Source organism: Ascidia mentula, chromosome 8, assembly GCF_947561715.1.
Source record: "Ascidia mentula chromosome 8, kaAscMent1.1, whole genome shotgun sequence".
NCBI classification, from domain to species: domain Eukaryota; kingdom Metazoa; phylum Chordata; class Ascidiacea; order Phlebobranchia; family Ascidiidae; genus Ascidia; species Ascidia mentula.
The window spans coordinates 15697943-15709827 of record NC_138573.1 but is presented as its reverse complement, the minus strand read 5'-3'; the positions used below and the strand labels follow the sequence as shown (position 1 = coordinate 15709827).

Below are 11885 nucleotides of genomic sequence, written 5' to 3'. Positions count from 1 at the left end.
ACCTGCGAAACAGTTTGAATAGCATTAAATTTTGCAAATACAACTCGAAACCAAGGTTTATGAAATGAAATGAATAGCTGTGAACGTATATATAAACGCACATTGGTGCTACAGACCCAAGAGCCCAGTTTGTAAGGTGATTCCTCAGTATACATAATTACTTCCGCAACAGGGCGTGCAAATTTCGGACAACGCGCCTTTACGTTTTTAACGCACTATCCTGACTTCAATCTAACACACCTGTGCTATCCTCCACTGCTTTTCAATTCGGTCAAAAACGATTTTTGATGTATTCTTTTTGACAAAAAGCAAATTTTGTTGGTAAAAGTACCTGTACACTGATAAATAACTTGCACATCTTTGTTTAAGCTTCTATAGGTCTGACTCATAAACCTGGACAGTCTAAGTTGTTGTTTTAAACATGGTACGAAATTAATGTGCCATGCGTAAGAAACAATATAACAGCTGACCGGTTGCGGTTTTTGTCAAAAAGATTACAAAGTTGCAATTTCCCATAGAACTGACAAGAGCGACAATTCATAAAAACCAACACTTGGTCCTCATTTTTTTACTTTTTCAGCTAAAAAGATATTAACACAGCTACCGCGGTATGCATGCAAAACCGCCGCGTAACTCAAGAATTAGACTTGCGACAAATCTTATCTCCAAACCTTGCTCCCAGATGTTTCACATGTTTACAACGGCTCAACGCAAGCACCAGACTTTTATTGACAATTGCGTCTTGCACCAGACCCTCTGCAACTAAGTGAACAACAAAGAAACTAGCGGACGTTTGGTTGAGCCGCGTGATTCCTTCGTCACGAGAGACTTCAAAGTGATCATCCTAACAATTCTCTTTTTAAGCTCATGAATTGCAACGTACAGCACATAGTAACGAAACACCCCTTGTTTTGGTTGGCCTGCGAGAAGGCCTTTCGACACGAGCCGCTGCACTAACCGGATATTACTCGCTGCTATACGCACATATGCATACCGGAAGTGACGAAGAAAAAGCACTGGCCTCGTTGAAAAGAGGAATTTTAAGTGTTACGTCCGCCCTGTTGCAGCGTTCGGACGTAAAGTCATCCTTGCAGGAATACTTTTATAAGTTACATGTATATTCCCGAGCTTCTGAGGCCATTAAGCTTGATTTCCGTTCTTGACTTTATCGGATATTACAAAATTTAGCTTTAGTGGACATGCACCATGAATAGGCCTATTTTTCTTCCAACTTTTCACGGACTTGAAACAAAGTTCTCACTAAAACAAAGTTGTATGAATCCCTTCCATGAAAAATCCTTCCATCAAAATTTACTCCCCTCTCACACAGAGGCTGACCACCTTGATCGCTCGTCACAGCAGTTTGCCTTGCAGTAAGCGGAATGAGAGACCTTATACAATATATGCCGGATATGGGGAGATTATTAATTGGTATGACGTAGCAACTATAATGGATTGTTGGGTTGTTGTGTAGTTGACGACAAGTCCGAACACATCCATCAAAACTATTTGACCTTGCTCGACATGCAGGCCAACACGTCTACGTACATGTTACTTTGCTGGAAAGGTTCAGGATTTTAGTTCTTCTGATAAATTCGGTTTTGGCAAATAACAGCGGTTGTATTATTTAACTGTTTTGTTACTGTTGGTCCATACGCAGTATAGTGAATTATTCTGGTCCTCGCTATGGTTTTACAGATTTTTAATAGTTTTGACAAAAAGAAAGGCAACAAAATGCAAAAGACTAAATATAGCGAATGCAAAGTTTCATGTTGTATTTGTAGTTTTTACACTGGCTTCGCAAACTTTTCATCTGCAGGAAACGCAAATTAAACACATTGGAACTCGAAACAAACAGGCCATAAGAAAAAGCCCGAACTTTTCGTGACCCTGATACGTCACACAAGGGAATGTCAACGAGTATTTCGTAACGGCGTAAATGCATGTTTACGCAAACGTACACACATTTATTTTTTTAATGCGCATCATACGCACTTTACATCGCTACGTGGAAATGACGCAACCCATCGCTTTAGCCACAAGCTGTCACACGACAAAACGTGCTCAGGACAATAAGGTCGCGTGAAGCAAACTATGCACAATACGGGTTAAGAAAGGTACTGAACGTGTCAGAGGACTTCCTGCTTTACGAGGCTAACACAAAAGCGTCTCTGAGGTTGTGAAAAATGTCTCTAAACTCGACACAGAACATGTAGCTCTTTTCCAAAAATGACAAACAACATTGGCGTACAAAAAACAATAAAACGGAAAAACATTGTCGACACTTATTGTACTGTGAAAGTTGCCAAACATATTGTACACTTCAGCAGCTATATCCTTATAATAATCCTTGCAATTGTAAGCTTCTAGAGAGGAACAATAAGAAAAAAATTCTGCCGTTTTATATTTCCTTCTATACCTCTTGCCACGCCAAACTGAAAGACTGATTGAATGCTAATGTATCCCTTCGGCTTATGTATCACTCAATAATGCCCACGTACTTGTATTGTAGAACGTGTCGATTGTCGCAGGTGCCATTATGACGCATGGTTACAAGCACATACGACTGATGAGCAATGGGCAGCAGTCTGACTGACTGATGCCACAAAACATATCATGACGCGATATTATGCAGCAGTGATCTATGTCGAGGTGATATACTTTCGCTGAATTGTTTTTCACGCTCTATACGTGTTCAGTGTAGCGCTGATTGATTTGTTATGCAGCAGTACTTGGAACTGACAAATCACAAACGGATCATTATCTCTGATTAAATGCGATGGGCTTGTTTTTACCTGTTACAGCTGGGGCTACGTTCTGAAACTCAGACAAATATTTAATAGACCAGTGGCTGGCAACATGTTCTCACTGAAGTCACACTTGTAAACTATTCAAAATTAGACGCCTCACTTTGCCCCATTTTGTAAGAGTTGAAGACATAACAGTCATGTTAATGCGGTCTTGGTAGAAAGTTATATCAGCCGTGACAATTTGTCCAACTTTATGTCAAACACTGCCAAAATTCAAAGGCTTTTTCATACGTTTTCAAAAAATAAAAAATAAATAATTTCGGAGCACTGCCTTAGACTGCAGTTACCGCATTTGCTTTCCATATACGAGATAACACACACACAATAAAATAAAATTTTCTATATTGGCGCACTACTTTTTGGCAGCGATTTCAACTAAAAAGCGGTTGTCAAAACGGCTTCTTCAAATTTGATACATTTCAAGCCATTGTATTTTCGCCCACTGCCGGCGTAGGATTCCTCGGCAGGTAAAAAACAAAGCTACATCGCCCCTCAAGCAAACAGCGCGTGTAAAACACGTTTTGCCTGTGGACTCCTCTTGCAAAACGAGAAAAACCTAAAATGAACCACTTGCTTGTCGAAAACTACACTCCAGCAATTGGAGACAGGGCTGCTGCGCAGTGACACTTGGTTTTGTGCTGTGCTTTTTTTACAGCAGAATTTTCTGTGAATGCGAAAATTGTTTGTTTATGAATGCCATATTTGTCGGCTAGGAGTTTTTTCCCTTGAACTTTGATTAGGCAATAATCTTGTTAGCGGGATCTTTGCATTCCCGAGCGTCGTCAGCAACGTTAATACAATCAAGCAATGCATCGACCCAGTCAAGGACAGGTATGGTTTTCGTTAAAATATACAGACATAGCACATCATACTATTACGGGAATAGTATTTAAATGCAATAAAAGTAATTTTACTAAGTTTACATTTTATGTAGACACGTGTCTCGTTTAGCCAAGAAACCTTTTATGTTTTTATGTATCTCATGTATATGAAGAGAAAACGCTTATTTTAAAGGCGAAATACTTCGGAAACACGTCGTCATCAGCGGTGACGTCATGTGCACGTCAGTTTGAGGACAATGACAATCTGGCAAACAAGGACGGGGAGTCGTCAGTGTTGTTACAAAATCACATGTTCCCCGACATTCAGGTAAAAAACACCTGGTAACAGGTCCAAACTCCCTGCAGGGGTTTTCTGCACAAACGTCACGTCACAGCAACTTGGCAACGTGGGTGTTTGCTGGGAGGTTTGGCTGTGCTTGCTTTGGTAATATAGTTTCCTATTGTCGTAGCATCGCAAAATAGCGAGCACTGAAACTGATACCAGGTAGACCTGTGAGCATTCCAGCGGGTTGAAAACTTGTTTTTCGTCTGCCCGACTTTTTAAACTTTACGAATGTGTTCGTTTTGTTTGTTTATTGTCATCGAAATGATGAAAATCAACTTTAAGCTGTTGGTATGGCAGTCGCTGTTATTCTTTAATGCCAAAAAAAGGCTATATGATAGGATGAGATCCAATCCAACACATGTTTTGTTTAAATATATTACGCTCAAAGAGATGGATACTAAACTTAGTTTCGGTTTATTTGGCAAGTTTTGCCGAATATTCGGTTTCGGCCGAAGAAAAAATGCTGTTTCGGTGCATCACTAGTGTCTTGCCTTTAACCTAGTTTTATCATTTCATCATTTACCGAGTATTATCGGTCACAACATGTTCGTCTGCAGGCCCTGCAGTTCGCGACGTCATTTCCTTCCCTACTTTTTCTGTTTTTATTCAGTTGCTTCAGCTTTGTTCGTGTGCTCACTCGTTGTCAGCGCCCGTGTTTTTTGACAGGGCTCTGGTTTCAATTTAGGTGTACAGACGGTTTAGCCCTGCTCAGTTTAATCAAAAATTCATTAATTTTTTTGTTATTTTTAAATACCGACTATTTTTATGCATTTTATTTAAATTTTTACCTTTTTTATAAACATACACCGCCTTCTGCGTCAAGTAACCTACATAACTCTATTTGTTTCTGTTTTTTTTCATTTGGCAGTTGGAGAAACTGATGATGCCTTTTTTAGGCGAATTGTATTTTTTCACCATCTCTGTCTACAGATCTGTTTCGATTAATAAAATATGTCACTAACACACCGAAAAACGAGGTTATTAGTTCTATGTAGCTGGAGGTTATGGGTGATATATCTCGTCTGTTTGCCGTAACAAAAAATGTTAAGCATTGTGTGCATTTGTCCAAATATTTTCAACGCGGTTTCGTCACTAGGTTGAATCATCTAACTTTGCATATTCCTTCAATGTTCTGTTGTGTAGATTTTGCACGCAACGCCTGGTTCATACGGATCCGTGTTAAGCACGTCGACAACTGGCACAGGGGCCACCGTGTATCACTCTATGGACGGCAACACCGGTTCTTTGGCCAGCAGTCCGGGACAGTATCTGGAAGTGGGATCAGGGCCCAGAGGAGTCGTACACACACCCGTTGATAACTTTGCCGAGAATTTGGAACCAAAGCCGCCCAACATGGCCCCGAATGTCCTGGGTGCGACAGCAATGCGCCCATGCATTCACCGCACCAGCACCCCTATTATTATTAGTTACGCCTCTCCTACGCCACCTGGCGCTAATATGCAGCCGGAGGTCCCTGATAACGATGGTGACGTCAAGGAGAAGCCGAAGAGCTTGGCTCAGTACACTAGACGGCAGTGGAGCGCACTTGCTGCTGTCTGCTACGTAAATTTTGCTTCCAACGCCAGTTTTTCCATTCTTTCGTCATTTTTCGGCAAGGAGGTACGTCTCAGAGATGCAGATAGTGTCACTGTTTCTAAACATTTTATGTCTCATGGTATGTCCATGTTGCTTACGTGTCAAGTTGGTTATACAACCTTGGCTTATCTGAGCAAAATGGAGTTGTTACATTTACGAACATGGTTGTATTACATGTGACAACCATACCATAACGTGACTTACAAAACATTGAAAATTGTTGTAATTTAAAAAAATTAATAATAATGAATTTACTGGTTAACGACATAGCCCTAAATCACAAAGCTACCGTCATAGGCACTTGAACACGGAGCCTCGGATTTGGAGATAGGTCTGATATTTGGGAGTTACGCAATTGTTAACTCCATTTTCTGTCCCCTCTACGGTTACTTGATTCCCCTGTTCGGACCCAAACCTCTTCTGTTGTTCGGAATGTTGTTGTCCAGTGCCTGTTCATTCCTCTTCAGGTGAGGTTTTAGTTAATAGCTGTTTGAAAGGAGGTTTATGTGCATCCCTGACAAACGGACTATTTCGTTAAATTGGTCTCTATAAACAAGCTACTGTGTAATACGAAATATACTTGTTCAAGCTACTGTGTAATACGAAATATACTTGTTCAAGCTACTGTGTAATACGAAATATACTTGTTCAAGCTACTGTGTAATACAAAATATACTTGTTCAAGCTACTGTGTAATACGAAATATACTTGTTCAAGCTACTGTGTAATACGAAATATACTTGTTCAAGCTACTGTGTAATACGAAATATACATGTTCAAGCTACTGTGTAATACGAAATATACTTGTTCAAGCTACTGTGTAATACAAAATATACTTTTTTGAGTTACTGTGTAATACAAAATATACTAGAAATATATTTTAACACTTTTCGAAAAATTAAGAATTCTACTTAAACCCCTCAAACAAGGATATGTCGCATAAACATGGAATATCAATGAGTGTTATTCTTATCTGCCTGTTTTCCTTTTAGCCAAATACGACTGATCGCAGACCCGAAGATTTTTGTGTTCTCCTGTCTGGCGTGCCGCAGTATCCAGGCTTTGGGTTGCGCCGCGTACTTTATAGGTTCCGTGGTGATCGTGGCCCAGGAATGGAGGGAGAGCATGACTTTTGCGATGGGCATCGGCGAGGTTTTCACTGGAGTTGGGATGATTAGCGGACCTCTTCTCGGAGGTTGGCTCTATGAAGTAAGTGATGTGGATTCAAGAACGAACGTATCAGAAGACAGATATTACATTACCCTCCAACAAGAATTGGAAATTGAGTGTAGGGAAAACACTCAGTGAACATTTTGAAAGTGTTTCAACTGCCTTAGTCCGACCCACAATCTTTTTCTTTAACTATGTTTCTCAGGATTTTTTTGATGATATTCCTGTTACGTTTGTAGCAAGGTGGTTTCCAACTCCCATTCATAGTAGTTGGATTGATTATGTTCGTCGGACTTTTCGTGAGTTATTACTCTCTGCTCAACTCACATGGCAGCTCGCCACCAAGGGGAAACTTTCTTACTCTTATCAAGTAAGTGTTAACGCATATTGGAAACATGGCATTGTAGCAACAAATTGATGAGGGTTTAGAAGAAACTGTGCCTTTAATTAAATGGTTCCCAACCTTTTTGCGGTCAAGAATTCCTTTTTGTAACATAATGAAACCCACAGACTCGCAAAATTTACCTGATGCTCCTTGGACGAACTACATTCAATAATAAAATTCAAGGTGTAACATATAGCAAAGAAGATTTAGGTATAACATAGAAGCAAGTGCTTTAAACTCATGTTTGAATGACACAGTTATTTAATCATTCAGAATGTGACGTAAATTTTCAGGATACCCAACGTAACAGCCACGCTTATCCTCATGTGCGTGGTGTGGGCGGCCATGGACTTCAATATGCCGATACTTGCGATGCACATGGAAGTATTGAACGCGTCTCCTGTGCTTGTAGGAGCCATGTTTCTCATCATGGCAACAGCTTACTCGATTTGTGCACCGGTCATCGGTCTGCTCGCCAAATCAAAGGTCATGTTTTGTCTTTGCTCCAATTTCTTTTCATCAAATGCGATATTTCCATTCCTGTATTGTATTTTATTTTGTACTTGGCACTTGCACACAATTTAGTTGACAGAATTGTATCCAGTTCTGGCATAATACGTTTAAAAGTACAGAAAATATTTCTCGTGTATGGTCATCGCTTATGTATAGTCACTATGACCCAGTGCAGGACAAACATTAACATAAAAGGTTTTGTTTATTTTAATATCTTGTTTTCTCAAAATATCAGAAATCGGAGCGCATTTGTATGATATTTGGTGGCATGCTGGTGGTAATAAGTTTCCTTCTGATCGGTCCTTCTCCCCTATTTGACCTTGCGCAGTTCAGTGACGTCACACTGACGTCAGTGGCGCTTTCAATGGTTATGCTTGGTGTTGGTGCCAGTGCAGCCCTCGTCCCAGCTTTTAACGATCTCTCCAACTCGGCAGTGTAAGTGTCCGCTGGGTAACGCCAGCGAGTATTTGTAACCAGTTTTTTTATAATTCAGCGAAGGAGGGATGACTGATGACTTGGTGACGGCTGGTTTGGTTGGCGGAATCTTTAATGGAGGGACCTTCTTTGGGTTTGATATTTAAATGCTGTGCTGTAATCTTTTATATTTGCTTACTCATGTGATGTATGCAGAAAAGACCAGCAATGTTTGTGAGGTTTATGTGCGTGTCTTATAGCTTTTTTTCACGAATTTGTGTTCAACTTAATTCAGCAAACAGTACGTGTGTCAAAAATATATCAGTTATCGGTTTGTTCTATTTCCTTAGTGACGGCAGCATATTTTGTCCTTGGAAAACTAACTTCTACGTTTCTCGTCCTAGAGAGTTCATCGGGCCAACCGTGGAAGGAGCGTTAATGAATCATTTCCACGATTATCGCGTCGTCAGTTCGTTGTTTTCTGCCTTCGTCTTCATTGTGGTAAGTATATGCATGTAGATGATAGCCACACAACACGTTATATCACAACGGAAAAATTTCTAATCTATTGTTTAATTGAATAACCTTACGGTTTTGTCAGTGTCCATGACATTTTCTTCTCATATTTATTGACCATGTGCGTAGCAGCGTTTTTTAGGCTAAGTACAAAATCGTTTGATATGTTGCGGCCTATATACAGTTTTTTAATTTAAATGGCTGTTTTTTCTTTTTGGGGAATTTTCCCAAAACAGCTACTCTGTAAGTAGGTACTATTTATTTAATTTGACAAAGTTTGTTTAAAGTTTACCAAATTACATGTTTTTGCTTCGATCTGACCTTTATGCAAAGAAAGAAATTTTACTTGGCGCTGATTGTTTCCGCCAGTATTGTTTCTAGGAAAAGTAATTCTCGGCTAAAGTTTCGATGCTCCGTCCGGTCAACAGGTTTTGTGTGTGATGACTTTCTACATCTTCGAGCGGCGCTCCAGCTGCCGCGCAGCGAAGTGTGACGCACAGCCCTGTTTGGACACGGTCCAGCAGTTGTACGATACTGCGGATGACGATCAGACACAAAGACTTCTTGAATAGAATGCATTACAAAATCCACACATTGCGATTCGATCGAGCTTAATTTTGGATTATACATTATTTCTTGTTATCAAGTTTGCCAGAAAATTGATGGAATCAATAAATGAACACGGCCCTAAAGGTTTGCACATGTGAACGTTTTTTTTTTCGAAACATTTCAAAATTATTAAATCCGAATCAATTCTGAAACTCTTATGGTAAAATTTATGTAATCGACGTTTCAGTCGTCATTGTAGGAGATTTAAAATTAACCATTTCATGGTAGCGTCAGCAGCAAGTCATGCAATTCGAATGACTGAAGTATTCAAAACCACATTAGTGCCCGCATGCTCAACAGTGTCCCGAATACGTTGGGTTATGCCCAAACAATAGCTACTTCGGAAGATGAGTCCGAACTTAAAGGAACCACTCACTTGATTCAACACACGTGGACCACATGCCTTTTGTGCGCTACAGTCTTTGTCTCCCGGAGTCTGAGAACCGTTATTTTACCGCCAACATTTTTATGGGAGCGCCGCCCGATCACACAAAGGAGTGACGTCTTGGACAATAATTTCGCGGTTTTAATCAATGACCCACGCGCATAATGGAACCCCGACGGCTTAGTTTACTAGATAAGCTACTTTATCATCAGATGTTTTTTATGTGTGGAAACCAACACAATGGAAAAGAACGCGATCTGAGATTGATATTCTTAATTCAAGTCTCGAACGCTTGGTCGAATACTAAACGAAGACGTTTTCAAGTGATTGTAAGGAGCCATCAATTATATTCTAATTTCCATTCCTTGCAGTTTAAAAGATGACGTTTTTCCACCATTGATGTCCAGCAACAATTTTATGGTTGGTACGTTGTTAGTTTTCCAGAGCGTCATAAATAAAATACAAGCACAAACGTATCATTGCAAAGACTGACACTTTCCAGTGGGTCACAATATACAAGAAGACGATACAAAAAGTGACAAGCGTGAACTTAAAAGGGTAGAACTGATATATTGACGTCACACATAATGTACGAAGTGTCTGTTATTGCGTTTCGGACGTAACCCAGAAAAATGTGGAACTGTCTCGCTTACAGTATGTATATTCCCAACACTGCTGAAAAATGTGTTCTGGTCCAGTGTGAAGGTGCTGGTATTCAGTCTTATGTCCACGAGGGATCGAGATAAATCTTTGTCTCTTTTTGGCATTTTAACCTCGTGCAGAGATCGTTCAGTGCAGCTGAAGGACCGCGTGTGGGACGTCACGTGACTGCCAGTTTTGACGCTGATATCTGCCGGGATCTGAAAAATTGAATTTACTGTCACGGCAACCAGTGTACCTTTTGTAAAATACAATGGTTGCCTTCAATTTGAACTAATACGTAAAGGTTATTTTTCATTTTTCCAGCCACAGTCTAACGCACAGACTAGTGTTCAACCTAACCATTTTAATGGGACTAGACTTTTGTTGTTGACACACACTTTACCTCAGAATGGTCACCAACTAAAATGCTGTTGCTCCGTGTCCGAACACGTTGAGATAGATCGTCGTTTTCATCCTCTTCAGCGGGACTGCGGCCCTCTAATCCCCGCCGAAAACTACCAAGAGTTTCGTACACGTTTTCTTCGGGTTCTTTCCGCTTGCGTGGAAGGCTTCCGTATATGTTCGCCTCTGGCATTTGCCTTCGTCGTAAGTTTTCTAAATGCCTCGCTCGCCGTATTGCCCAAACTATGTATGTTAATCCGGCAAGCAAAGCGACGCCTAGAACGATCCCAACAGCAACAATTGGTCCGTCTTGAGCAGGACTGAAACCTCTCCCGCAATTGTTCAAACAAGCTGGTGTTGTGACATCAGCCATTGTTAAGTCATTTACTTACTTCATCGCCTAACTTCCATATTTTTGTGTTTTATCTTGATTCTGAAAGCAACATTTAAAGATAAGACACGAAACATGCAGAAGTTCGTTACATGTCCACCAAAATTTTGGAAAACATTTATTCGCTACGTTGAAATAGGTCGACTTTTATTTAAGAAAATAATGCATTTCGATGTAAACAGCTTACGGTCAACTGGCACGGGTTTGGTCAGACTACACTGAGATCGTTAGATCGCGTGGTTAGGTTTATATGTCCGATTTCTACCGTACTTTCCCCACATACACGTTCCACTGCACAATGTCACAGCAACCTGTTTATCCAACAACCTGTCTACGGTTTAAACCAAGTTATTGCCCAAAACCTAAAAGTTACCTTTGCGGCGAAGTAACAAGTCGAATAACTCTGACGGTTACTTTTTGTCACACATAAAAAGTACAGAACTCAACACATTATTGTATCTAAACGAATTCTAGCACGACTTGCCCCTGGCAGCGACCAGCTTGTTGAAAATAGAACCTTTTGTATACGGGGGTTGTATGCTTGGTTACCTTTCATGTGCTGCTAAGCAAGGCGACGGCAATAATTTGAAGCCAGTGCTTAAGACGTATATTTATAGTTTGAAGTCGTGACCTCATAAATACTGGGCATAACGTGATTAAGTTGTTAACTGTACACAAGTTGCGCCAACCGCTAAATAAAACCCCTATTATAATTAAGGGTCAAACAGAGAAGTTCCCATCAAGTTAATCTGTACCTTTACAGCGCTTAAAGCAGGATACAAAATAGCAACCCGTGACTTGCCCTATACCTCTGGCGAGTGTTGACTTTTCCTGAGCTCAAGTCGGATTGCTGGTTTCGTCTTCTGGTGTTACATTTGACCTGAC

At 40.4% G+C, this 11885-nt stretch overlaps 2 protein-coding genes across 2 annotated transcripts; one reads left to right on the top strand and one right to left on the bottom strand.

The window, feature by feature from the left end:
* The first annotated feature begins 3617 nt into the window (after window positions 1-3617).
* Window positions 3618-9143, top strand: LOC145912081 (MFS-type transporter SLC18B1-like). Its single transcript, XM_082999502.1, has 11 exons — window positions 3618-3641; window positions 3825-3959; window positions 5121-5597; window positions 5871-6040; window positions 6566-6782; window positions 6983-7113; window positions 7422-7614; window positions 7877-8076; window positions 8135-8209; window positions 8460-8556; window positions 9000-9143. The coding sequence occupies exons 1-11, from the start codon at window positions 3618-3620 to the stop codon at window positions 9141-9143; spliced, it is 1863 nt and encodes a 620-aa protein (XP_082855628.1).
* An 851-nt stretch (window positions 9144-9994) lies between these two features.
* Window positions 9995-11037, bottom strand: LOC145912246 (uncharacterized). Its single transcript, XM_082999658.1, has 2 exons — window positions 10611-11037; window positions 9995-10425 (listed from the first exon to the last, which is right to left on the bottom strand). The coding sequence occupies exons 1-2, from the start codon at window positions 10980-10982 to the stop codon at window positions 10144-10146; spliced, it is 654 nt and encodes a 217-aa protein (XP_082855784.1). The 5' UTR covers window positions 10983-11037; the 3' UTR covers window positions 9995-10143.
* Between the last annotated feature and the right edge of the window lie 848 nt (window positions 11038-11885).

Bases quoted from the DNA above. Each gene is read 5' to 3' on its own strand.
- LOC145912081 (XM_082999502.1), top strand. From the start codon at position 3,618: ATGCATCGACCCAGTCAAGGACAG. The intron at 3,960-5,120 runs GTAAAAAACACC...TCTGTTGTGTAG, and splicing joins ACATGTTCCCCGACATTCAG to ATTTTGCACGCAACGCCTGG. The intron at 7,114-7,421 runs GTAAGTGTTAAC...GTAAATTTTCAG, and splicing joins AACTTTCTTACTCTTATCAA to GATACCCAACGTAACAGCCA.
- LOC145912246 (XM_082999658.1), bottom strand. From the start codon at position 10,982: ATGGCTGATGTCACAACACCAGCTTGTTTGAACAATTGCGGGAGAGGT. The intron at 10,426-10,610 runs GTAAAGTGTGTG...TCAATTTTTCAG, and splicing joins TAGTTGGTGACCATTCTGAG to ATCCCGGCAGATATCAGCGT.